Consider the following 25203-nt stretch of genomic DNA (forward strand, 5'->3'; position numbering starts at 1 on the left):
CTTCATCTGGGAGCACTGCTGGATTCTCGGAATCTGAGAATTTTTCTGGCGTAAGACAAGATCTCCACTCTTCAACTTGGAGTGTGCGGATATCTACGCAGTCGACATATGTCATTACTCTTTGTGATGCGTAGTCTACCAGAGTGTCTACCTTTTGGTAGGGTGGAATGTGCTCAGTTCCATTCCAGGCCTTGCCATAATTGACTCCTCTCCAGATGGATCGAGTTTTTTCCATCGGATCGCTGTTCGAACGATGATACTTTCTCCGGAGGCGAGTTGGTCTCTGTCCGGGTGGCTATGGCCATCTCGTCCAGGGTATTCTTTGCTACAGACAGTGTCTGGTCCGCATTCGTTTCGGGGCAGTTGGACGTCTGTCGCTTCTGCCCTGCCACTTAACTTGTTGATACTTTAGGCTGTCTTGGCCCTTCACTCTGGCCTAACCCATATGTCACGGTAAACCTGAATAGGTTCAGTCCGACAGTGTCACAACAGTGGCTTCCATCTAGGCAACACTGGTAGTTGGGTGGCAATGTCAGGAATGTCATACATTCTGACATAGTCCAAGGGTCTTCTCCTGGCCAACTCTGCAGTGTTTATTCCCGGAGCTCTCCATTGGGAAGCTGGCTTCCTCAGCCGTCACGACGTGCATCCCGGGGACTAGTCTCTTCTCCAAGAGAGGTTTCAACTCCTAGTGAGCAGAGGGGGCCTCCCTGAGGGGATTGATCCTCATGGCCTTCTGACTCTATCACACATTACCGGTGTTACAGTCCAGCTCTAGGAGTACTGAAGCTACCTTCAGTGACTCTTTGTCAGTGAAGTGGTCCTTCCACTTTGTGTACCTGTGTCCTCCGGTCTCCCTTCTTCCTCGAGGTCTTCAGAAGTTTAATTCGAGACGGAGGGGCTTTCCTTCTGGGGGCTCCAGTTCGTCCCAGACATCACTGGTACTAAGATTTTCGGAGTCTCCTCATCGATGCTCCGTTCCTACTGCTTCACTATCTGGACCTGTTGTCTAAGGGTCCTTGTTTTTCCCTGAACCTGGATCGTTTGTCTTTGACTGCGCCCCTACTGTGGTCCTAGGGCTTCCCTGGCTCTGTCTTCATTGAGATGTTTAGAGCAGATAGGCCAGACTTTGCTGGGATCGGCCACTGACTGTGGCATACATAATTCTTATGGTATCGTACCTGTCGATACGATCCTCCGGTGTCCAGGATTTCCAGATATTCTGGCATGCCTTCCGGCTGGCTTGGGTTTCACCCTTGACCTGGCGTTCCTGACAGTGCGGATCTCTACACTGTCGGTATGGTTAAGATATGGAATTGCTCCACTCTGGTATCCAGTTCATCCTCTGGAGTGTTTTCTGGATTATGCCTCCACTTGTCCTCCCTAGGGACTCCTGGGGAGTTAGTAGTGGTTCTTTGTTCCCTCCGGGGACAGTTAATGGAACCGCTGGTTGTGATAGCTATTACATGGTCTATTGTTTATATCTCTTTCCCCCCCCCCCCCAGGAGAGTGTCTGAATTGGGAGCGTTCTCATGTGGCTCCCTCTTCTGGATGGCATAAAGTCAGGGTGTGAGTTGCTCTCGCCCTGTGTTTCTTCTTAGAGTGGTTTTTAGGTTCCATATTATTCTGGAACTTATGGCACGGCCATTCAGTCCCCAGTCCTCTCGGCTGGTGTGGCCTCATTGACTGTGGTCCGGCCTCTTTGGCTTTATGTGATCCGTTCAAGTTCCTTATGGTAATCGGACTCCTTATTGGTGGTCTGCGGTTTCTGGTTTTCACAGGAAACGATGGCCGGCCTATAATGAAATGTTGGCTGGATGGCCTCGTATGTCTTCCACAGGGGCCTACCCATGGGTGGGCATTTCTGTCATTGAGGCTTGTTTTTTCTCGGGCCATGTAACCCTCGTGGGCGGCTCGTTGTGGCGCCTCGGCTGTTTTGCCTTACTAGGTGTCCACGTGGTCTTCTGTCCATACCTTTTTAAGGTTCTAGGCATTGGTTTCCTTTGCCTCTCAGGATGCTTCCTTTTTGGCAACGGATTCTCCTCTCAGCACAGGAGCGTCCCCACCCTTGGTTGAACTGCTTTGGGACATCCCCAAAGTCAACCCTGTGGACCCCCTATGGACCCTGAAGTAGAAAACAAGAGATATGGTAAGAACTTACCTTTGTTATCTCTGTTTCTACGAAGTCCATAGGGTCCACAGGGCGCTCCGCCCTGACGCATCTGGCTTCATATGGGCTGTGTTACTGGTCACCGGTTTCCCGTCTCCTTTTCTGTGAGTATGGTTCTAGAGTGTTCCAGTTTTCTCTCTTTTTCTCTCCTCCTCCGGCCTTTGGCTACTTACAAACTGAGGTGCCTCTGGCTGGGGGGCGGGGTTATAGGGAGAGTGGACCCAAGTGCATCCCGGGAGCTAAAAGCTTTAACTGCGTGGTGCCCGGATTTGGTTCCCAACCTATACCCCAAGGTCAACCCTGTGGACCCTATGGACTTCGTAGAAACAGAGATAACAAAGGTAAGTTCTTACCATATCTCTTGTTTTTTGTTTTAATATGCTTACACTTCTTTTATTAAATATACTGGCCAGCAATGCTTTCTATTGCAGTATATCTAATAATGGGAGGTTATTGAGAGGCCGGTTGGATGATATGTTACTCCCCACATGTAAACAACTGTTTTACTGATTCAAACTACATTTTCATCACAATATGGGGGAGATGTACTAAACTTTGAAGAGCGAGAGAAAGTGCCAACCAATCAGCTCCTAACTGCCATGTTACTGGTTGTGTTTGAAAAAATGTCAATTAGGAGCTGATTGGTTTATCTGTCTCCACTTTATCCCTCGCCAAGGCTTAGTACATCTACCGTCAAGTTTGTTATATGTTCTATGTTCATAAAATGTATACACACGCTATAGGTCATGTATTTGTATAGTATGTGCTCTGACTGTGCATAATATAAAGAGAGCGTGATATACAGTCAGGTGCATAAATATTGGGACATTGACAGAATTTTCATATTTTGGCCTCTATTCACCACCACAATGTCTTTGAAATGAAACAAACAAGATGTGCTTTAACTGCAGACTTTCAGATTTAATTTGAGGGTTATTACATCCAAGTCAGGTGAACGATGTAGGAATTACAACGGTTTCTATATGTGCCTCCCACTTTTTAAGGGGCCAAAAGTAATGGGACTATCAACTCAAAAGCTATTCATGGACAGGTGTGGGCTATTCATTCGTTATTTCATTATCAATTATGCAGGTAAAAGGTCTGGAGTTGATTCCAGGTGTGACATTTGCATTTGGAATCAGTTGCTGTCGACTCTCAATATGAGATCCAAAGGGCTGTCACTATCAGTGAAGCAAGCCATCATTAGGCTGAAAAATCAAAACAAACCCATCAGAGAGATAGCAAAAACATTAGGTCTGCCAAATCAACTGTTTGGAACATTCTTAAAAAGAAAGAACGCACCAGAGAGCTCAGCAACACCAAAAGACCCGGAAGACCACGGAAAACAACTGTGGTGGATGACAGAAGAATTATTTCCCTGGTGAAGAAAAACCCCTTCACAACAGTGGGCCAAATCAAGAACACTCTCCAGGAGGTAGGTGTATATGTACCAAAGTCAACAATCAAGAGAAGACTTCACAAGAGTGAATATAGAGGGTTCACCACAAGATGTAAACCATTGGTGAGCCACAAAAACAGGATGACCAGATTAGAGTTTGCCAAACAACATCTAAAAAAGCCATTACAGTTCTGGAACAACATCCTATGGACAGATGAGACAAAGATCAACTTGTACCAGAGTGATGGAAAGGGAAGAGTATGGAGAAGGAAAGCAACTGCTCATGATCCAGAACATACCACCTCATCGGTGAAGCATGGTGGTGGTAGTGTCATGGCGTGGGCATGTATGGCTGCCAATGGAATTGGTTCCCTTGTATTTATTGATGATGTGACTGCTGACAAAAGCAGCAGAATGAATTCTGAAGTGTTTTGGGCAATATTATATGCTCATATTCAGTCAAATGCTTCAGAACTCATTGGACGGTGCTTCACAGTGCAGATGGACAATGACCCGAAGCATACTGCAAAAGCAACCAAAGTTTTTTAAGGCTAAAAAGTGGAATGTTATGCAATGGCCAAGTCAATACCCTGATCTGAATCCGATTGAGCATGCATTTCACTTGATGAAGACAAAACTGAAGGGAAAATGCCCCAAGAACAAGCAGGAACTGAATACATTTGCAGTAGAGGCCTGGCAGAGCATCACCAGGGATGAAACCCAGCGTCTGGTGATGTCTATGCGTTCCAGACTTCAGGCTGTAATTGCCTGAAAAGGATTTGCAAGAAAGTATTAAAAAGTGAAAGTTAGATTTAGGATTGTTTAGTTTGTCCCATTACTTTTGGCCCCTTAAAAAGTGGGAGGCACATATAGAAACCGTTGTAATTCCTACACCATGCACCTGATTTGGATGTAATTACCCTCAAATTAAATCTGAAAGTCTGCAGTTAAAGCACATCTTGTTTGTTTCATTTCAAAGCCATTGTGGTGGTGAATAGAGGCCAAAATATGAAAATTCTGTCAATGTCCCAATATTTATGCAACTGACTGTATACTATGCATACATACACACATGCTGTAGGTCATGGATTTGTATAGTATGTTCTGTGACTGCTTATACATATAGATACATACACTCGCCCACATATGCTCTAGGTCCTTGGTGGCTAACCTTGACACTCCAGATGTTGTGGAACTACATATCCCAGCATGCACTGCTACCATTTTGCTATTAGGGCATGCTAAAACTGTGGCAAGGCATGCTGGGATATGTAGTTCCACAACATCTGGAGTGTCAAGGTTAGCCACCACTGCTCTAGGTCATGTATTTGTGTTGTGTAAGGTGCTCAAACTCACTATAAAGGGGGGTATCCACTAGACGATAAAGTTGAACGATAATGATAAAATCGTTCGAACATCGTTTGAAAATCGTGCAGTAATTGTTTCTAACGATGTACGATGCGCGCTCCCGCTGGTCGTTTGATCGTCTCCTCCATCGACTGAACATGCAAGTCATTGTCACTTGATTGCTTACAAATCGTTTACACATCGTTCACGCTGAATGATCAAACGATGAACCACTATCTGCCCACTATAGCTGAAAGCTCTCAATCACAGATTAAAACAACATAGTTTATTGTTAGATCGTTTGCAAATCTTTTGCAAATTGTTCAGAGTGGAAGATCATATTTCAAGGGAAACTTCAAGGGAAAATCGTTAAGAGGTTGGACAGGGATAAAATCATCTAGTGGATGCCCCCCATAAGAAAACTACTAAAGGAAATTTTACTTGGTTGTGTGTTTTAATGCACATTACACCTATGTATTTTATTCTCTGATTCTCCCTTTGCCTATTGCAATATGACTTGAATGTTTAATAATTATGGCAGGATTTGTTAGCTTCTTTGAGAGGGCCTTAAGTATTTTTGCAGATGTTTCATTTTATTACAACTCATGAGTATATAGGCTGTCACGGACACTGCCCTCCTTCCTCATTATCAGCACTATCCTTGCTTCCTGTGATCCTTGTCCCCTAGTCCCATTCGACTGTGTGCTTGCCCTTCGTTGGCTACAGTCTCATTGAGTGCTGAATTGTATTCCCCTCCCTTTGACTCACTTCCACTTGCCTGCAAAGATAAAGCGAGTTACCTAACCCTTGCTCCCTGTCCTTGCCAAACCTAGTTTGTCGGCTTATTGCTCTTATTCCTAAAATGTTACTTTACATTTACTGTCACTATATGTCCTAATTCACTGTTACCTGTCCAGTATGTGCTTTTTATCTTTTACTAGGCGCAATTAAGCAAAGAAAACTTTTGAGGTTAGACTGCTTTTAAAAAAAAAACTAAACTTGTAGCATATATGACCAGCTTAGGTCTCTGTACATTAATTCACCTGTATAACATGAATGTGCTAACTTTTTAATTTTATTTTTTCTGGGGTAGAAAAAGAAAAGCAAGCCATTCAACCCACCAACCCGGAGGAACTGGGAGAGCAATTACTTTGGCAAGCCCCTTCATGAGCTGGTGAGCCCAGAGAGGCCTATTCCTGTCTTTGTGAAGAAGTGTGTGGACTACATTGAAGAGTCAGGTATGGGCCCATAAGTGCATGTGTAATTTTTATTTAATCTAGTGTTATGTTGCCATGATTTATAAATGATGTTTCCACTATAGCACCCGGAGATTCTTGTCCTACTGGGCAGCAAACGGAGATGTATAGTACGTAGCTACCTGGTGTACATTTCAGCAGTGGGAAGATACAACATAAAATGAGAATGTTAAACAAGATACAGAAGCTTAAACCTTAATTATTGTCTCTCGCTGGATGTGATACATATGCTAGATATTCTTAATGCCTACATTCAGCATGTCACAAAAATGTTGACAAATGGATGTCGACAGGGTTTACAAATCAACATTTGACATGTCGACACTGACATAACGTTGACATAATCAACATGTCGACGGTGAGAATGTCAACCTTACTATCTTAAGCCTAACTCTGACATGTTCATAATGTAGGCATGCATAATATCAGCATTGTGTCATTGTGGACATGTTCATGGACATTGTGAAGTTGTCGACATTCAGAACCATTCGACATCACAGTGTCAATAATATGACTGCATTACCTCACTCCGCCTGCGCTGGGCAGGCCATGTGCCCCTAGTGAACCTTTAGCTCTGTAGCCATCTTAATCATCCCCAGGGGTCAATAAACGTGTATCAAACTGGGAATTATACCTGTAACGCCAAATTTCATGATCATTACACTATCCCCTCTTTAAAGGCGTAGTGATCACTGACACACCCTTTCCATGTCTGACACAAGTTCTAATCATTTCCTGCAGATGAGAGCCCTAGAAGTGTGTCCCACAGTGCCTGTTGCGTCATGGCATATGTTCACATGCTCTAACATTGGCTTGTTTGCCAGTGACTCTTACATCTATTATATTGCATGTTAACACATCATGTTGTAGTAATTATAATAAAATGACTGAGTGAAAAAAAAGGTGTAAACAAAAAGCTATATAAGGTGCAAAGTCTACAAAATCATTTGGCCGTGAAAAGGTTAATATGAGCTGTTTGTATGCTGACTTTATCTGTAGTCTGGAAGTCTTGTGAAAAAAAAATAAAAAATGAAGTTTTGTTTGTATATGGAGGTTTATGCTTTGTCTGTTTTACGTTGCTTAGATGAAGTGGTATACATCGGGACCTTACAGAAAATATTTAGGGATTTGTGTCTGTAATTCGTTGGGTAAGTTTAGTAACTGCCTTACAATTGTACGTACGCAGTATTTCATCCATGTTGTGCTTAACACAAAACTATTCGTTGTGGTTAATGGCCCAGGAATAATCAGCATAAGAAGGTTCCAGAAATATACTGCAGACCTGTATATTTAATCTAAACACTGACTCAAAATATAAGAATGGAAAAACATGCCCAAATTTAAGAAAAGATTAATCCATTCTGGAATGTGTACCCCAACACCATTGTGAAAGTAGGAATGGCATCATTAAAGGCAATAATTTAAATGTTTATACTCCTAACATACAATAGATCAAAAATGATTGTATTTTGTGAGTTAATTTATGTTTGACCTTAGCTGATAAATAAATACAAAGGTGTGAACAAGAAATTGTTACCTGTACTGTAGAGCTTTCTGCGTTGTAAGTGATGTGCGGCTGTACTCATTGCCGATAATTGTCAGGCCTGCACCGCACATTCTTCTGTGCACCTCCATGGGCTGCGAGGATAAATGTGTGATGCTGCTGCTCCACCTATTTCTCAGGCAACTCCCGGCTATTGTCGTTCCTTAGTCAACAGTGTGTATGAGAATTCTGCCTAATATATAAAAGAAGAAAAAAGTGTGATGGAAAATACCCTCTTTAATTCCAGGATGTATTTTAACTCTAGAAAATATGACAAAATCTTAATATAACGGGATTGTAATCACCTTTATGTGACGATTATAATCTTGCTGCAAATAACTCACAAAAAAAATTATGTATCAGTTAACAGTGGATAAAACACCACTCAATGATGCGTTAAATTCAATTTAAGTCAGCGGTTCCCCAAACTTTTTGACTTGCGGTGCCATAGGCCAAAAGCTTTTTTTCACATCACCCCTAGGCCAAAAAATTGTGCAAAAAATATTAAATGAAGTAAATTGTGTTTAGCAGTCACCCATATGGTGCGTACACCGGTAGCTATTTTAGAGATCGACTTGAAAATAACGATACCGTTATCGTACATATTGCTCATTTAAAAGGTCCCTACCAACTTACCGTCGACCAGCGACGCACGGCCACGTATGGACGATAGCAATATCGTCCATCGGGCTTGCATGCCGGTCAACTAACTCGAAATTGAGAAAGTTACTATAGGGACCCGTGATCGCTATAGCCGTCGGTAAGTATGTGGTGTGCTGGGTTGATCGATATCAATCACCCAGCACACCAGGGCGGGTGCATAACGATCAGCCAGCTGATCGCTACGTGTGTATGCACCATTAGGTTACGTGGTGGTGGATTGGGTTGTGTTTCTGTTTGCTACAAAATTTAAGATTATCGGCCTCCAACTCCAACTGGTTTTGCTTATAACATGGGCCATTTAATTATTTGATTTGGTCCTGGACGACTAACCAATGGCACTCCTGCAAGTGCCCGCAGCACTAAAGGGTGCCATGCTCCCCAGTTTGGGTAACTCTTCCATAAGTATTTTGGATATTGATTGGAATAGTGGGAAATAGGTTTATGTCCATAATTTCTGGGCTACTGTCTCGAGAGAAAAGTTAGAAGGATAAATGTTATGGAACTTTGTGCATACATCGTCTTGTAAGTGGTGGTGGTCTAGTTATGCTAGTGTGGACACTTTTGCAAAGATAGGAGGTGTATCATCTCATGCACCTTTTGCAGAGGTGACTGCTGCCCCAAGGCAGTGCATATAGCGGAGTCCTCTCTGTGATAGTACATAGTCTCTAGATCTACCCAATATCCGGCCAGCAGCACTTAACAATGTTTATAGTCAGTCTTGCAAATAGACATTTATCAGAAGTTTATATTCTTTTGTTACGCCTTTTACTGTTAGCGCCTGAGGTACAGTACATGTCTGTACATTTTCTGCAGACTTCACAGATTCGGTTCTGCGCCGTGTGCCACTGAACATTGCTGTGATGTTTGACTGCACACACCATTAATTGCCTCATATATCGTTTCACTTTTTTGTTTTTATTAGTAGAATTATGATTTACGAGATACTGAAGCTGCCAAAGTAATTTGAAATTTCAAAAAGGGCCCCCAGTGGTTACAACAGCAATTAAAGTTGGCTGATTAAATGGCTGACTTTACAAAGTAATAACTTTTGTATAAAGCGACTTAGATTTTTATGTACCTTTTTGTTTTCATGCAGCAAGATGAGCCGTACAAAATACTGAAAAATAAAATGAGATCTTGAAGGTATATAGAATGGACAAATGAAATAAAAAAACTACAGAATGGTTTAAGTTTTTGAAGCACGTTACAGATACAGTGTGTGCAACACAAGGCTAGTGACCCCTTTTTTAATCGATTTGCATACTTCTGGGCTCTTAGATCTTTCTACGAAGTGGCATTTTATCCCCCTTCTTTTCATCCTACCACTTTAGCTCAGACACCCATGTAGTATCTTGTGTTATGAAAAGGCCATCTGTTGTCAGAGCACTTTAGAGGTGATATGGCAATACCTTTAGCTATTAATTCAGCAGAGGAGGTGTTTAGTATGCTAGATACCATTTATGTCTGCTGTCATGTACCTTGCAGCTATTCTAAGCGAGGAATGTGCTAAAGAACTGTTGGTTCTGTGTGAAGTAACTGGTAGGCAAAACAAGCGGTGTTATTAGAGCCCAGCCACATGTGGCTCTGCAGAAGCAGATGCTGTCCCAGTCACCCAACTTCAATAAATAGAGGCTTCATCTGTAACAAATTACAGTCACTCCATGCTTAGGACTACTGCCTGAGAATGTTTGTTTCTTACTTGTTGCTGAAACTGTACAATGCATTTCTCACATTTTCGTTAGAATATTTAGACAGGGTTGTTAAGCCTAATTCTTAGTATATCTGATACTAGACTGTGTTGATTTGCAATTTCCTATTCTCCATTACAGAAAACCAATTTTTTTCAAGCATTATCAAAATTGTTGTTTACAGCTGCTGAGCCATAATGCTCCCATGTAGATTAGTTTTTGGCTTCCGTGATCAGATCAGAAACTCCCACACAATGGACTCCATACTGTCCTAACCAATTTTAAAAACCCATCTGTCATCTGGGTATTTGATCACATGGTCGACATTTATAATGTCAACACTAGAATGTTGACATGGTTCAACATATCAACATCCTGAGACTGTCAACATTCACAATGTTAACATCTGAAATGTCGCTTTCGTGAAATGGGCGATGGTTAGGGTAAGTTTGCTGCTCGAGTGCTAGGGTTAGGCACTAGAGGGAGGTTAGGCTGCGGGGGGGCAGTTAGGGGGAGTGCTAGAGAGAGTACTCACCAGAATGCCACTCTCACGTCTGAACTGCTGATCACATGACCGCTGGGACTCTGGAGACACTGCTGCTGGGACCAGGTAAGTGGCCGCTGGGCCACCAGGGACATTAGGTAGACATTCTATCATGTTGAAATATCAGTAGACCTGATACTAAGCATGTCGACATTTCAACCATGTCTGCATTCTCATGTCGAGCTTATGCATTTCTATATGAGAACTGCCGACCTAGCATACCACACCCTGTTATCTGTTAAACAGCATTAGTTTATTTAGAACATGAACTCCTTAGAAAGGCTACTGAATCTTCCCCCTTTCTCTTATGTGTGTTATACTCTGATTAAATATTTGAATCTCCGAACAGTTTTGCATTTCTGTAAGAGATATGTGGGATACTGTACAGTAATTAAGGATTTTAGAGTTTATATCTGTATAATTATTTTTGAAGCCATGAAACTCCGCAGCAGTTTTTTGCGCAGCAGCCCCTGAGCCCCGCCATGCCTTTTGAGTCCCTCACTGAATCAGGCAACATATAAGATGGTAGCGTAGTGTTTTACCCAGATCAGGGGGAGATTAAGAGAGCTGCTAATATTCTTTTGTCCCTGCACTCTGGGTCACTTGATCAATAGCATTGGCTACTAATATAAAGTGACAGGACATCATGGACATTAGGATGTGTAATTAATGTGTTGTGGCCTAAAAAGTCTTGATTACACATGTCATAAAATGTTTTATTGATGTCCATTAAAGATAGGTACACATACTAATATCCCTGATAAATGTGGGAAATGGATTTACGTATTACTTTCACACCCCAACATTCCGAATTGTTTTATCCTCTAGAACACCAATACAAAATCTTTCACCCTTTATATTTTACCCCATCTAAGCTACACTTCATATGGCCGACCTAATCCAAATTTTACTGGCACAACTGCCTGGAAGTCGGTGCCATTTATCATATGGAAAAAAGTGCAAAAGTACAACACAATTAAACTACTGTATTCTTTACCTCTTCTTGTGCATCAGAAAAGTATTCATATGATAATGCCCTGGAACTGGCTAAAGGGGTTGCTACACAACCACACACACAGTAAGAAGTACAGATACTCCACTTTAATACTAAATATATTGGGAGACATTAGGTGACCTAGTATAAAACACTAACTTTTAGGCAGTGGTACACAGTGGATCTTACCATTCATATGAGAGCCAAGAGGTTCCCCGTGTAGGGACTTTGGCAACCCCAAACAAGGCCAGTCAAAGTAGGAGGGAGAATCTCTTGCTCAGACTGTTAGGGGGCAGGTGTGCCCTAAAGCTATTAATTTATTTCCCATGAATAGCCCTGAGGCTGCACTTATCCTAGATGTCTACTTGCCCCTTCCTGAGGAGCAAGCAGAAATCCACGCTAAGTATGGTGTCGAGGCTGACAGCTGCATTACGCCTGGGAGCTGCGGCTTAATGTGGCTAACTCCGGGCATTATCTGGGGAAATAGTCTGTTGCAGGAAGTAATTGAATAGCTCCTGAGCTCTTAGACGGGGAGCTAAATTCCCACGTAAAAATGTAATCGCACCAATAGTTGCATCAGGAGACCTGCTGGATCGACTTAGGGGCATATCTATAATGGGTGCAGGGTGTGCAGTGCACACGGGCACCCGGGTCCAGGGGGGCACGCACCGCACACCCTACACCCATATAATCTAACTCTTACCTCTCCAAGGTCCCGCGTCTGGTGTCTCAGCGCTGCTCAAAACGCCGGAAAATGGCTGCCGCTGCAATTTTTCCGGCGTTTTGGTTATTCGCTGTGAGGAAATCACTCGGCGATCTGTGCATGCGCAGTAGACACTGGGCACGCTCAAGTGCCCAGAGTCTGATTCTGCCGTGACCAGCCACGTCAGTCTGCTGCCGGCCACCGGGCTGAGAGGAGGGGGGGCCTGTGACGGGGGATGCACACGGGCCCCCTCCTGTCTAAAGATGCCCCTGTAGGGGCTGATTGAGAGACGGCTGCAATGTTTGCCATTGCGCTTGCGTATAAGCCGCACTGCTCACGTGCTGCGGATGTCTTACAATTCCACACGCAAAGAGAACCCATTTGCAAAATAAGTGAGCGTTTGGGGGAGGTAACGGGGGTAGTCAGAAAAACGCAGGCGCGTCGTACCACTTAAACGCTGTTACATGTATGTGCATAAATTAGCCATTGCGATCACATGCACAGCATGAGAGCCCTCTGCGTGTCAGCAGAGCTGCAGTGTTTACAGCTGGTCAGACTTGCCGCAAAGCGAAGGAGACTGCTCAATGTGTGTTGATACCGATATTTACGCAAAGTAAGCGACATCGTATGCTGATGAGAAGTCAGCGGTGGGCGTCCTAATGCTCTGGTAAGCTTTGAAACTATTAGCATATTTTCGCAGCTGCGTTCCGTGCGAAATCACAGCTGCATTTGCATTAGCGTCCATCTCTGAATCAGGCCCTTAGATTGGATAAGTACAATTTTGTATTATATTTTAGGTTGCCTAATTCTGCTCAAATTATTATAGATTTGCCTTTTAATTACATAGTAATCTATTGGTTTATGAAAATAATACGATGCGTAGTAGAAATTTCTATTTCTCCTGAACAAGCTAGAATACAAAAGAAAATGTCCCTGGTAATGTCCTATGATGAAATAAGTGGTGATAAAATAGCTGGACTTTGTAACTCATTCTGTTAGGGAACGTAATAAAATTTTCTTCTCTCTTGTGCCTTTGTGTGTTAAATGTTGCTGTGTTGTAGACTTTCATTCTCAAGGTGCGTATCCACTTGCCCATAGAGGAACAACAGTACGATTACAACATTGTGATCGTACAGTCGTTCCTCATCCTGTAGGTGCCTACACTGAACGATATCTCGTTCAGTGCAGGCACCCTCCCTCATCCCCGAACATTCTCAATCTGTCGTTATCGGCAGATTGACCAGCATGTCCAGGCGATGATTGATGTAAAAAATGACCAGCGGGAGCGTGCATCGCTGGTCGTTTTCGACATTTTAATGCACGATTTGTGAACGATTAATGAGCGATTAAACGATAACAATGTCATCGTTCAATCGCTCATTTTAATCGCCTAGTGCAGGGGTAGCCAGTCTCTGTCCTCAAGAGCTACTAACTGTTCACGTTTTCCAGACAACCTAACTGGTGCACAGGTGTATTCTTTACTCACTAACACATTTGAAAAGATCCACAGGTGGAGCTAATTATTTCACTTGTGATTCTGTGAGGAGACCTAGAAAACATGCACTATTGGTACCTCTGGAGGACCGGAGTTGGCTACTCCTGGCCTAGTGGATACGCATCTTCAGTTCTTACTATATGTGTTGTGATTTCTTATCTGCGGTGTGAGATCCCGGGGTCACTGAGATTATGGTTGTATGGTTCTAGGCTCTGGCAGTTGGGCATGTAGTGCATATATCATGGTGGCTCCCTGAGGCCTCTCTGCACAATGAATTGTTTAGGCCATGAGTCTTTCATTTCAGTAGGTTGGTTCAGTACTCACAGAAAATATATAATTTTTTTGTTATTGATCATTGTACTTATATTTGGATGCAATTCTTGTATTTACACAAGTAAAACATTTATAAGTGTACATGACTAGCAGAACAATAGAGTGGAAAACATAGTTTGTGTATCCTTCTAATCTCTTTCTAATGGTGTGTGTATAGCCAAGTAATAGTGTACATGTTTCCCAAACGCAGCTTAATAAAAAGTAGGCAGAGAATGCAGTCATTATTTATTGTAATTGATATAGTAATGCATACTTTATTCTTAGCATTACATTTGTTGTGTTTCCCATCTCTATAATCTTAAATTGTTTATTAAATTGACAGTATTACAGTGGTGCAGTAATCTTGTGCTAAATGACTGCACCCAGCATGTTGCTAACAAACCCTTGCTGTGTGTTTCTCCGTAGTCCTGGTGCATACTGTGTAATGTCTGTGTTCAGAGGTAAAATGAAGATTCTTTATGGCAGAGAATAATCTACATTATTCTGTGGTACAGTGTTATCCTATTCTTTTGTATGAGATGTAAAGTGTTGGTGTGTGTACAGTATATTCCTATTTTGACCTTTATGGATCTAGCCATGTCACATTATATTGCATTGTGATAGGATTATCACTCATTTAGCAATGCTGATAAGGGGTAGGAGATCAGGCACCGAGGTACAATCATTGTCACTCTGGTATTAGGAGAAACTGCCTTTAGGTACACACTGCTAGATAGATCGCCTGTATATGTGTGTGTGTGTGTATATATATATATATATATATCTATAGTGCATCACCGGGTGTGTACAGCGGATATGTCTGAACGACGTTGTTCACAGACCAATCCGAACTGCTGTGCAGCACAGCAGATGGCCGATATATCTGGATATATATATATATATCTATCTGTCATCTGCTGGTGTGTGCGGACGACCCGCCGATCGCCCGTACACATGCTGTGGAACCCGGCGGTGAGTGACAGCTCAACTGAGCGGGCAAATTAAATGCCCACCCATTTGAGCTGTCAAGCCCGGCACATCAGGCAGACAAATTGGTACGTGTGTACATACTTACCAATCATCAGATAGGTCGGCAGTTCCAACTAGTGTGTAAGGTGATGCTGCTGTCACTTTGTTCAATTACTGTACTTTGTATTCCTGCACTTGATGAAATTCTGACCATCATTAAACACTAGCCTAAAATGCTTGAAGAAGCAAGCAGTGCCTCCATGAAACGTGTAACAAGTTTATGCAAATTACTTTCCTGATGTATCTGATGGTCTTCTATGTATTACGGATAAAATTGAATCATTGACCTTTTGGCGATCATCCAATAAAAGACTGGTTTCTAAAAACTGCTACTGATTCTTTAGTTGGTAGAACCTGCGACAGAAAGGATTTTGCTCTTATTCGGATTCAGAGATTCTGGGCCTGATTCAGATGTGAGTGCCCTTGTCATCACAGCAGTGGTTTCTCACGGATCGCAATTGCGAAAATATGCTAATGACCCATTCGCTGTCCAGTGCTTAGAGATGCCCACTGAACGCATCTCATATTCGTCGCTCTTGCACAAAATCGGACACATCAAACGCAGATCAGGCGGCCATCAACCTTCTGAGTAAGTCTAAGATATAGCTTACTCCACTCCAGAAGCCTATCTTGTTGAGATTAGAATGGTGGCTAATTTATGGATGCCCAGAAAACCGTGTTTTCTCGACACGCCTGCCTTTTTATAACCACCCCCCGTTACCTCCCCCAAACGCAGACAACCTGTCACTCATTTTGCGAATGACTCCTCTATATAAGCGTAATTGTAATACAATCGTTGCATGTGCGCAGTGCGGCTTTCACGCATACACAATGGCTAACACTTATTCAATCTGCCTAAGTATCGGCATTGCATCCACATCTGAATCGTGCCCCTAGTTCCCTAAGTGGTGCGGACCCACATTTAATTTTACATGAAATTTAAATTACTAATTGATTGGATAAATTGCGATTTACAGATGCAAAATTGTAATTGCTTTGTAAATGGTTGGAGTATATGTAGTTAGCGCAAGGCCTTATTCTCAGGTGCGCAACTATCTATGGTGTAGCAGCGGAATTTTTAAAATGGCCATATACATTTTTTTTTTTCGTTTTTATCAAATGCTTGTAGCATAACTTCGTGTCTGTGTGTCCATCCAAGTCCTTATATCTATACGTTGTCAGGTAATGTTTGCATGGGCATATTAAAGCAGGAGATGTCTGATCTAGGTCTCTTCTGTCTCTCACCATAACAGATCACTATTAATAATGTAATGATAGGGATGAGAAGTGAGCTGCTTTTGCTGAAGGACAGGGGAGATCTAGAGTCATTTAGTAACATGTATGTAGCGCCAGCATATTTTGTTCTGCTTCACAATTGGGAAGTACAACTGATTGCTGAACCTCAGTGCCCTCAAATACATGTACATGATTAAGGGAAGTAACTATTCACTACAAATAGAGAAGTGAAATGTCTAAATACTACTTTCACACCTTGCTTTCTTAGGTCATTTTTTCCCATTCATAATGAATACACTTTAGCACATTTTGTGCACTCTATATGTGGAGAATATACAACCCTGCAGGAGCTAGTAGTGTCACATCAGCCAAGCATCCCCCCCTTCCCCCAATCATAGAGCTCTTAGTATCTAAAAAGCAAGCCTAGGGATAATGGTTCACTTTGTCCCCAATACTGTGCTATAGGGCTCATCTCTTGTTTTCCTGTGCACACTGTACTGCCAGTTACATGCCTACCACTGGATCCTCTTACTCTCCTCTCCCCCATCTTATGGCGCTGAATTATTGTTTATATTTATATTGCAACTGACTTTTTTGATGTATTTTGGAATGCATTAGAAATCATAATCTGTTCTGTGGGTTTTTGTTTTTTTTACCCATTAACCTTTGGGGAAAACTCATTAAATATCACATGCACATTTTGGACATCCGAGCTTAGTAGCTCAGGGAACCACATTTAACAGAGAATGTTTTAAGACTGGTACTGGGTGCAGTTAATATAACATGCCTGAAATGTTTGACAGCCTGGGGATTATATATAGCTCTTGCTGTGGTCTGTATGCTCGGCTTTAGTGAGGCACATATAAAATGGATGTTATCGCTAAGATGTTTGCCTAAAAGTAAAGCGCCAATTTGCAATTTTTTCTTAGATGAACGTTTTATACCTGCTTTTTTAGTAAGCCTATATGAATATATGTATTTTATGGCAAATGTGAGTCTTTCTCCTATTTATTAAGTATGAATAAAAACTACACATGGTTTTCAATTCTGAAATGGAACACAGAGGTTCATAATTAACAAGCAAATAAATAAAAGGATTTTCCACATTTTGTAACTGGCCAGTATTCCATAGCAAGAGCTTTGGAAGCTCTGTATTTATGCCTCAACTTACGTTTTTATATATTATGTACAGGTTAAGTCTCCCATATCCAAATATTCCGAATTACGGATTATTTGAAATTTTACGGAGATAGTGAAACCTTTGATTTTTGATGGTTCGATATACACAAACTTTATTTAAGGCACAAAATTATTCAAAATAAAGTATCACATTATAATACTGTGTGTATAAGGTGTATATGAAACAAATGAATTTCGTGTATGTACACAAACTTAGTTTGAGCCACAAAAGTATTGAAAATGTTGTATAAAATTACATTCAGGCTGTGTATAAGGTGTATATGAACCATAAATGCATTCTGTGTTTAGATTTGGGTCCTATTCCTAAGACATTTCAATAAGGTATGCAATTATTCCAAAATACAGAATATTCCGATATCCAAAATACCCCTGGTCCCAAGCATTTTGGATATGGGAGACTCAACCTTTATATGTATTTTTGATTTGTGTCTATTTAAGCATTTCTATTTTTTATTTCAAATCTTTTCAAATATTAGCAATACAAATTTTAACAATACAGATCTAGGAGAAGATCACAAGGGCAGTGGAGATAAGAAAAAGAAAATGGTACATAATGGCGAATAAATTAAAAGACAGAAGCATACAAGAGTCGCACCAAACTGAAAATATAAACCGTGTTGATCTTGTAATAGTCTGTAAGCTAAACAAACACTTAGTACATGTATTCACAAGCAAAGATGGGGCTGGGTAGGGCAGGGGGGGGGGAAGAATAGGAGATCAGTGTGGTTCGAGAATAATCGAAGAAGGGGAGTCCTATCTATGCTGGAGACATGTTATGGGAGAGCTTAAAACAGAAGTTCTGAAAGCGCCAGGGATAGAGGGCCATGCTGAAGGCATACCAGAGCCAGTGTTGTATCTATAATGGGTGCAGTGTGTGTGGGGCACACGGGCCCCCGGGTCCAGGGGGGGCCCCGCACCACACACCCTGCTCCCACATTATTTTAAACTTACCTGTCCGTGGTCCCACAGCTGGTTTTAGCGCTGCTGGCCACCGGCAAGAGAGGAGGGGGCCCTGCACGGGGAGTGCACACAGGCCACCTCCTCTCTTAAGACGCCCCTGACCAGAGCCACTATATCTGAGAAAACTTGTCATTGAGAGATAATGTTGTGTTTTCCCATAGCAGGAAGATGCCATATTATTATTATTATTATCATCTTTTATTTATATGTTGCCACAAGTGTTCCTCAGCACCTTACATAGTATATAAACAAATGAGTAAACAAGAAACCAGTGACTTACAATACAATGCTGGACAACGACATGGTTTATACACATTGCTGCATTAGCAATCATAATACTCAAAATAAGCAGCAGGGCATAAGTAACCAAGTATTAGGTGCCCTTGTGGGGAGTAAAGAGTAGATAAAAGTATAAGTAAGGAGAAGCACATGAGGGAAGAGGGCCCTGCTTGTAAGAGCTTACATTCTAAAGGGGAGGGGCAGACAAACAGGCATAACACAGATAGGAGCAGTCAGGGAGGAAGTATCATGTAGCAGCGGCTTAGAATGAGAGCATGAAGGCTTTGATGAAGTAGTGAGTATTGAGAACCCATTTGAAGATTAGTAGAGAGTTGGAGAGTGATTGTGAGAGGGAGAGAGTTCCAGAGGTGAGGATCAGCACTTGGAGGCGGGAGTTGGAGGAAGTAATCAGTTGGAAGCAGAGAGGTATGCATTTGTTGAGCGAAGCAGGCGGGAGTGTGAAAGGAGATGAGGTCAGATGTAAATGGGAGAGGATTGGGTGAGGGCTTTGTAAATGAGTGTAAAAACCCATAGAGAGTTAATATGAAGAAATTTAGAATGTTTAATCAGGGTAAAAGATTAACAGTGGTGTTAGAACATTAATGTGTGTACACAATTAAAAAAACATGATTTGGTCTCAGGTATTTTGTAATTGATATAATATTCATAGATATCATAGCTCACAAAAAATGTCAGTGGCACCTAAATTTTGTTCTCCAAATTAGAATAGAAGTTCCTTATGTGTAAGGATGGTATAGGTAATATTACCAGTAGTAGCGTGAATAGAAATTGCAGTTTTCAGTCCTGAACTGATGTTCATGCCTTGGTTTAATAGTATACTCCAGTATGAGCTGAGCCTCTTGCTGCATCCTGTGCAGTCCTGTTCCAATATCCAAAGTAAGGAGACAAGCTTATATTTTATATAAAGTGCTATAATTAATAAAATACTCGTTCAAACAAACTTTTGAGATTTAAGGATCACATGATCGGTCATGTAATCTAAGATTCAAATATTCATTGGATAGACCCATGTTGTGGAACTATTAATGCATATGTAAAACTATGAAGCTGGTTACCTTAACTGATAGTCCAGATAATTTAGAAATAAATGCAAATCTAAACCGTTCTATTGGAAGTCAGATCATATACAGTGAATGAGAGGGGACATTTTTGTGAGCTATGATTTCTGTATTATATGCATTACATAATACCTGAGACCATCTCATCTGCTTTTTTAATTGTGTACATATTTTAACAACATTGTGTTTATATTTTACAATTATTAAACAATATATATTTCTTCCTGTTAGCGGTCTATGAAATCCTATGCATAGTCTTGGTACTACACCCCTATTCCCTAGGTGTGTGTGCTTCCATATCGGGTGTTGAGCTTTACATTTATAGTAATCATTTGAACTTGCTTATTAGCATAAGTCCTACTCTCCTCTCCATTGGTTTTACCTCTTTACGGGCGACTATCCCAATTGGACCTGCGGCTCTTTGTGGCTTCGAAACCAACCATTCTCGTTAACTATGTATGTTGGTATTGCTTTCATATTGTTGAATATACATTGCTCTGCCTACTATCACACTCAGTATTGGCTCTGAGCAGCACCCCTCTCATTTTAGTTGCCAAATTTGGTTGTTGGGCTGCATCCAGTGGGAGGTTAGAAGGCATTATGCTGCTTTGACAAATTTGGTAGCTGGCTGTTAGTTTGTCCAAAGAACCTATGGGGAGCGCAAGGAGGAAGGATTGTTACATTGGTTAAAAGGGCAGCTGTGGCACTTCTAAAGACTGTGACACAACCGCTTAGACACGGCCACCAAATATGGAGGATGGAGCCCACCTCACCACATCCCCTCCAACATAGAGGAGATATAGGTCCAAATATTTTGTGCACTATGGTAGGCAGAAACATACCACAACATTTTTACTTTTTTTTTTATTTTTTTCCTTTTTCACCTGCCATGGGGAGTGCTCACAAATTAATGATGATTTCCACTGAAAAAGCAATGCAAGTCTAGAATTGGATTGCAAATGAAATTCACTTTGCAAGTTCACTGTGAGATCCGCTCGCAGGACCAAACTCTCACTTAATTGGTTGACCCCTTATGTTGCAAGTCACACAGATATTTACAGGTGTCATCCCCCATGTCATCTACTATGAATCTGATTCCTTTATTGAGCCTGAATGTGGAGCAGACTGCGGCTGGCCCAGGGAAAAAGGCGGCATTGTCCCACGGAGGGGGGAGAGATGGGAGAAGATAGGGATATATACTGTATGTATGTATATGTGTGTGTGTGTATATATATATATATATATATATATACATATACATATACACAGGTGCATAAATATTGGGACATTGACAGAATATTCATATTTTGGCCTCTATTCACCACCACAATGGCTTTGAAATGAAAAAAACAAGATGTGCTTTAACTGCAGACTTTCAGATTCAATTTGAGGGTAATTACATCCAAATCAGGTGAACGGTGTAGGAATTACAACGGTTTCTATATGTGCCTCCCACTTTTTAAGGGGCCAAAAGTAATGGGTCAATCCACTCAAAAGCTATTTCATGGACAGGTGTGGGCTATTCCCTCGTTATTTCATTATCAATTAAGCAGGTAAAAGGTCTGGAGTTGATTCTAGGTGTGACATTTGCATTTGGAATCAGTTGCTGTTGCCTCTCAATATGAGATCCAAAGAGCTGTCACTATCAGTGAAGCAAGCCATCATTAGGCTGAAAAATCAAAACAAACCCATCAGAGAGATTGCAAAAACATTAGGTGCGGCCAAATCAACTGTTTGGAACATTCTTAAAAAGAAAGAACGCATCGGAGAGCTCAGAAACACCAAAAGACCCGGAAGACCACGGAAAACAACTGTGGTGGATGACAGAAGAATTATTTCCCTGGTGAAGAAAAACCCCTTCACAACAGTTGGCCAAATCAAGAACACTCTCCAGGAGGTAGGTGTATATGTATCAAAGTCAACAATCAAGAGAAGACTTCGCAAGAGTGAATATAGAGGGTTCACCACAAGATGTAAACCATTGGTGAGCCACAAAAACAGGAAGACCAGATTAGAGTTTGCCAAACAACATCTAAAAAAAGCCATTACAGTTCTGGAACAACATCCTATGGACAGATGAGACAAAGATCAACTTGTACCAGAGTGATGGGAAGAGAAGAGTATGGAGAAGGAAAGGAACTGCTCATGATCCAAAACATACCACCTCATCAGTGAAGCATGGTGGTGGTAGTGTCATGGCGTGGGCATGTATGGCTGCCAATGGAACTGGTTCCCTTGTATTTATTGATGATGTGACTGCTGACAAAAGCAGCAGAATTAATTCTGAAGTGTTTCGGGCAATATTATATGCTCATATTCAGTCAAATGCTTCAGAACTCATTGGACGGCGCTTCACAATGCAGATGGACAATGTCCTGAAGCATACTGCAAAAGCAACCAAAGATTTTTTTAAGGCTAAAAAGTGGAATGTTATGCAATGGCCAAGTCAATCCCCTGACCTGAATCCAATTGAGCATGCATTTCACTTGATGAAGACAAAACTGAAGGGAAAATGCCCCAAGAACAAGCAGGAACTGAATACATTTGCAGTAGAGGCCTGGCAGAGCATCACCAGGGATGAAACCCAGCGTCTGGTGATGTCTATGCGTTCCAGACTTCAGGCTGTAATTGCCTGAAAAGGATTTGCAAGAAAGTATTAAAAAGTGAAAGTTAGATTTAGGATTGTTTAGTTTGTCCCATTACTTTTGGCCCCTTAAAAAGTGGGAGGCACATATAGAAACCGTTGTAATTCCTACACCGTTCACCTGATTTGGATGTAATTACCCTCAAATTAAATCTGAAAGTCTGCAGTTAAAGCACATCTTTTTTTTTTTTTTTTCATTTCAAAGCCGTCGTGGTGGCGAATAGAGCCCAAATTTAGAAAATTCCGTAAATGTCCCAATATTTATGCACCGGACTGTGTGTATGTGTATATATATATATATATATGTGTATATATGTGTATGTATGTATATGTATATATATGTATATATGTATATGTGTGTATATGTATATATATATATGTGTATATATATATATATATATATATATATATGTATGTGTACATATATATATATATATATATATATATATATATGTGTGTGTGTGTGTGTATATATGTATATATATATATATGGGATGTGCAGGCTCTGATAGGTTCGAGTTTGCACGTTGAGTTTGTATTTTTCCCTCCAAAAAAACGGAACTCAGAAAGAGGCAAAACGTCATCTTGCATGGACGAACATCTTCATTCCTGGACAAAAGTCCAGGAATGATGATGATCGTCCATGCAAGATGACGTTTTGCCTCTTTCTGAGTTCCGCTTTTTTGGAGGGAAAAATCCAAACTCAACGTGCAAACTCGAACCTATCAGAGCCTGCACATCCCATATATATATATTCTCTACAAGCTGTTGCGAAGGCCACACAACTAGAAGAGTTAATGTGTTAGGAGCAGGAAGCCGGTCTTGCAGCTTAGTACCTCAAATATCTGCTATTTCAACTGCTCTAGGTGACGAATTAAAGTGGCAGAGTGAAATACAAATTAGTTGCTATTTACATGTCTCATTATCTCTGCATGCTCATTAGCAGCTTTTATGCTTGGGGCAATCTTGTGGAGGAGCAGGTCTATGGGTTAATAAGCATTGACTGTGGATGCATTGCGTTATTGTATTTTGGCTTAAGTGATATGTTTGCTGCTACAGAATAGAGATTGAAGGCTGCATTTCCTTCATGTTTGGTAACCAATAATATTCCCACTGAATATTTGTCTCCTGTTACAGAGATAGAAGTGCTTGGAATGATGTGTGCATCCATTTGCTTTTGGCTGCAGAACACTATGTGCTTTTTTGTGATAAAATGAAGAAGCTTTGCTCTGTTCTGTTATCCAGCAATGTCATATGGATCCCCAGGGTCCAATTAGTTCAAGCATTTGTCCAATAAAAATTAAAACTTTCCCATTCTTAGTGTGTGCCACAGCTGCTTTGTCTGCCTGCTTATGTACCTCATTAATTTCTTACCTGACTTAAAAGTTTTGGTGTTATCCCTCCTTTGCTGTTTATCATAATACTCTTTGGTAAAAGAAACAATATATGACCCTTGGTGCAAACAAGATAGGCTTCAGACCAGTGTGTAAAATGTAAATGTATCTAGGAAAGAAGGGATATCCTTTGGGGTAAATATATGGTTCTGTTGTAATGGCAGATGTTTCATGTTGCATATAGGATATCTGGAAAGCACGAACTGTTAGTTTGTTAGTTAGCCATTCAATATCTCTCCTATAACAAATGTGGGGTCTTAAAGAATAATGGCAGTTTAAAAATTAAATTTGACCTGCAGAGAAAGAGAGAAACATTTTAGGAAGAAGAGAATATAAAATTAATCAGGCCCAATTACACTAGTAACACACACAGACATACAGCCTCATATCCTACCAGAACCTACTGTACAGCCATGGCCAAAAGTTATGAGAATGACACAAGTATTGGTTTTCACAAAGTTTGCTGCTTCAGTGTTTTTAGACCTTTTGTCAGATGTTACTATGGTATATACTGAAGTAACATTACAAGCATTTCATAAGTGTCAAAGGCTTTTATTGACAATTACATTAAGTTTATGAAAAGAGTCAATATTTGCAGTGTTGACCCTTCTTTTTCAAGACCTCTGCAATTCACCCTGGCATGCTGTCAATCAACTTCTGGGCCACATATAATGACTCTTTGCATAAACTTAATGTAAATGTCAATAAAAGCCTTTGACACTTATGAAATGCTTGTAATTTTACTTCAGTATACCATAGTAACATCTGACAAATAGGTCTAAAAACACTGAAGCAGCAAACTTTGTGAAAACCAACACTTGTGTCATTCTCAAAACTTTTGGCCATGGCTGTAGAATCAGAAGGTGCAGGTCACTGACTTTTAGCCCGTCTTCTTTCCTGTTTGCTAGTAGGGGAGCCAAGTTGCAGGCAGGGATCGGTGGGTTGTTATTGGGAAAAGGAGGCAGCAGTACAATAGCAACAAAGATGTGGTATTTCTGACTTAAGACCATAAAAGCACACTACAGTGAGAAATTATGGTACCTGTCTCTTTTCTATAGTTACAGCAGATGTTGAGTGATCCAAACAGCACACTTCTCATTTTACTGGTTGCTATTAGCACCCATAGACTGGATGGCAATTTGAATGGCTATATATTATTATTTTCAAATAACTAAAGTGACAAACCTGTGAACCGCAGTTCTGTCTTGGGGGAAAGAAATTCCATGAGCTAACAGAGCCTAGAAACCTACTGTACTGGTTCTTTATTT

At 41.1% G+C, this 25203-nt stretch overlaps 1 protein-coding gene across 1 annotated transcript in view; it reads left to right on the forward strand.

The window, feature by feature from the left end:
- The window catches only part of ARHGAP5 (Rho GTPase activating protein 5), an 80614-nt gene that overhangs the window by 45693 nt on the left and 9718 nt on the right, over positions 1–25203 (forward strand). Inside the window, exon 3 of the mRNA XM_088456585.1 lies at positions 6010–6154. Within this exon, the coding sequence (XP_088312711.1) occupies positions 6010–6154 (145 nt within the window). The remainder of the gene's footprint in view (positions 1–6009; positions 6155–25203) is intronic.

Source organism: Taudactylus pleione, unplaced genomic scaffold (assembly GCF_031769625.1).
Source record: "Taudactylus pleione unplaced genomic scaffold, aTauple2 ptg000707l, whole genome shotgun sequence".
In the NCBI taxonomy this organism is placed as follows: Eukaryota; Metazoa; Chordata; class Amphibia; order Anura; family Myobatrachidae; genus Taudactylus; species Taudactylus pleione.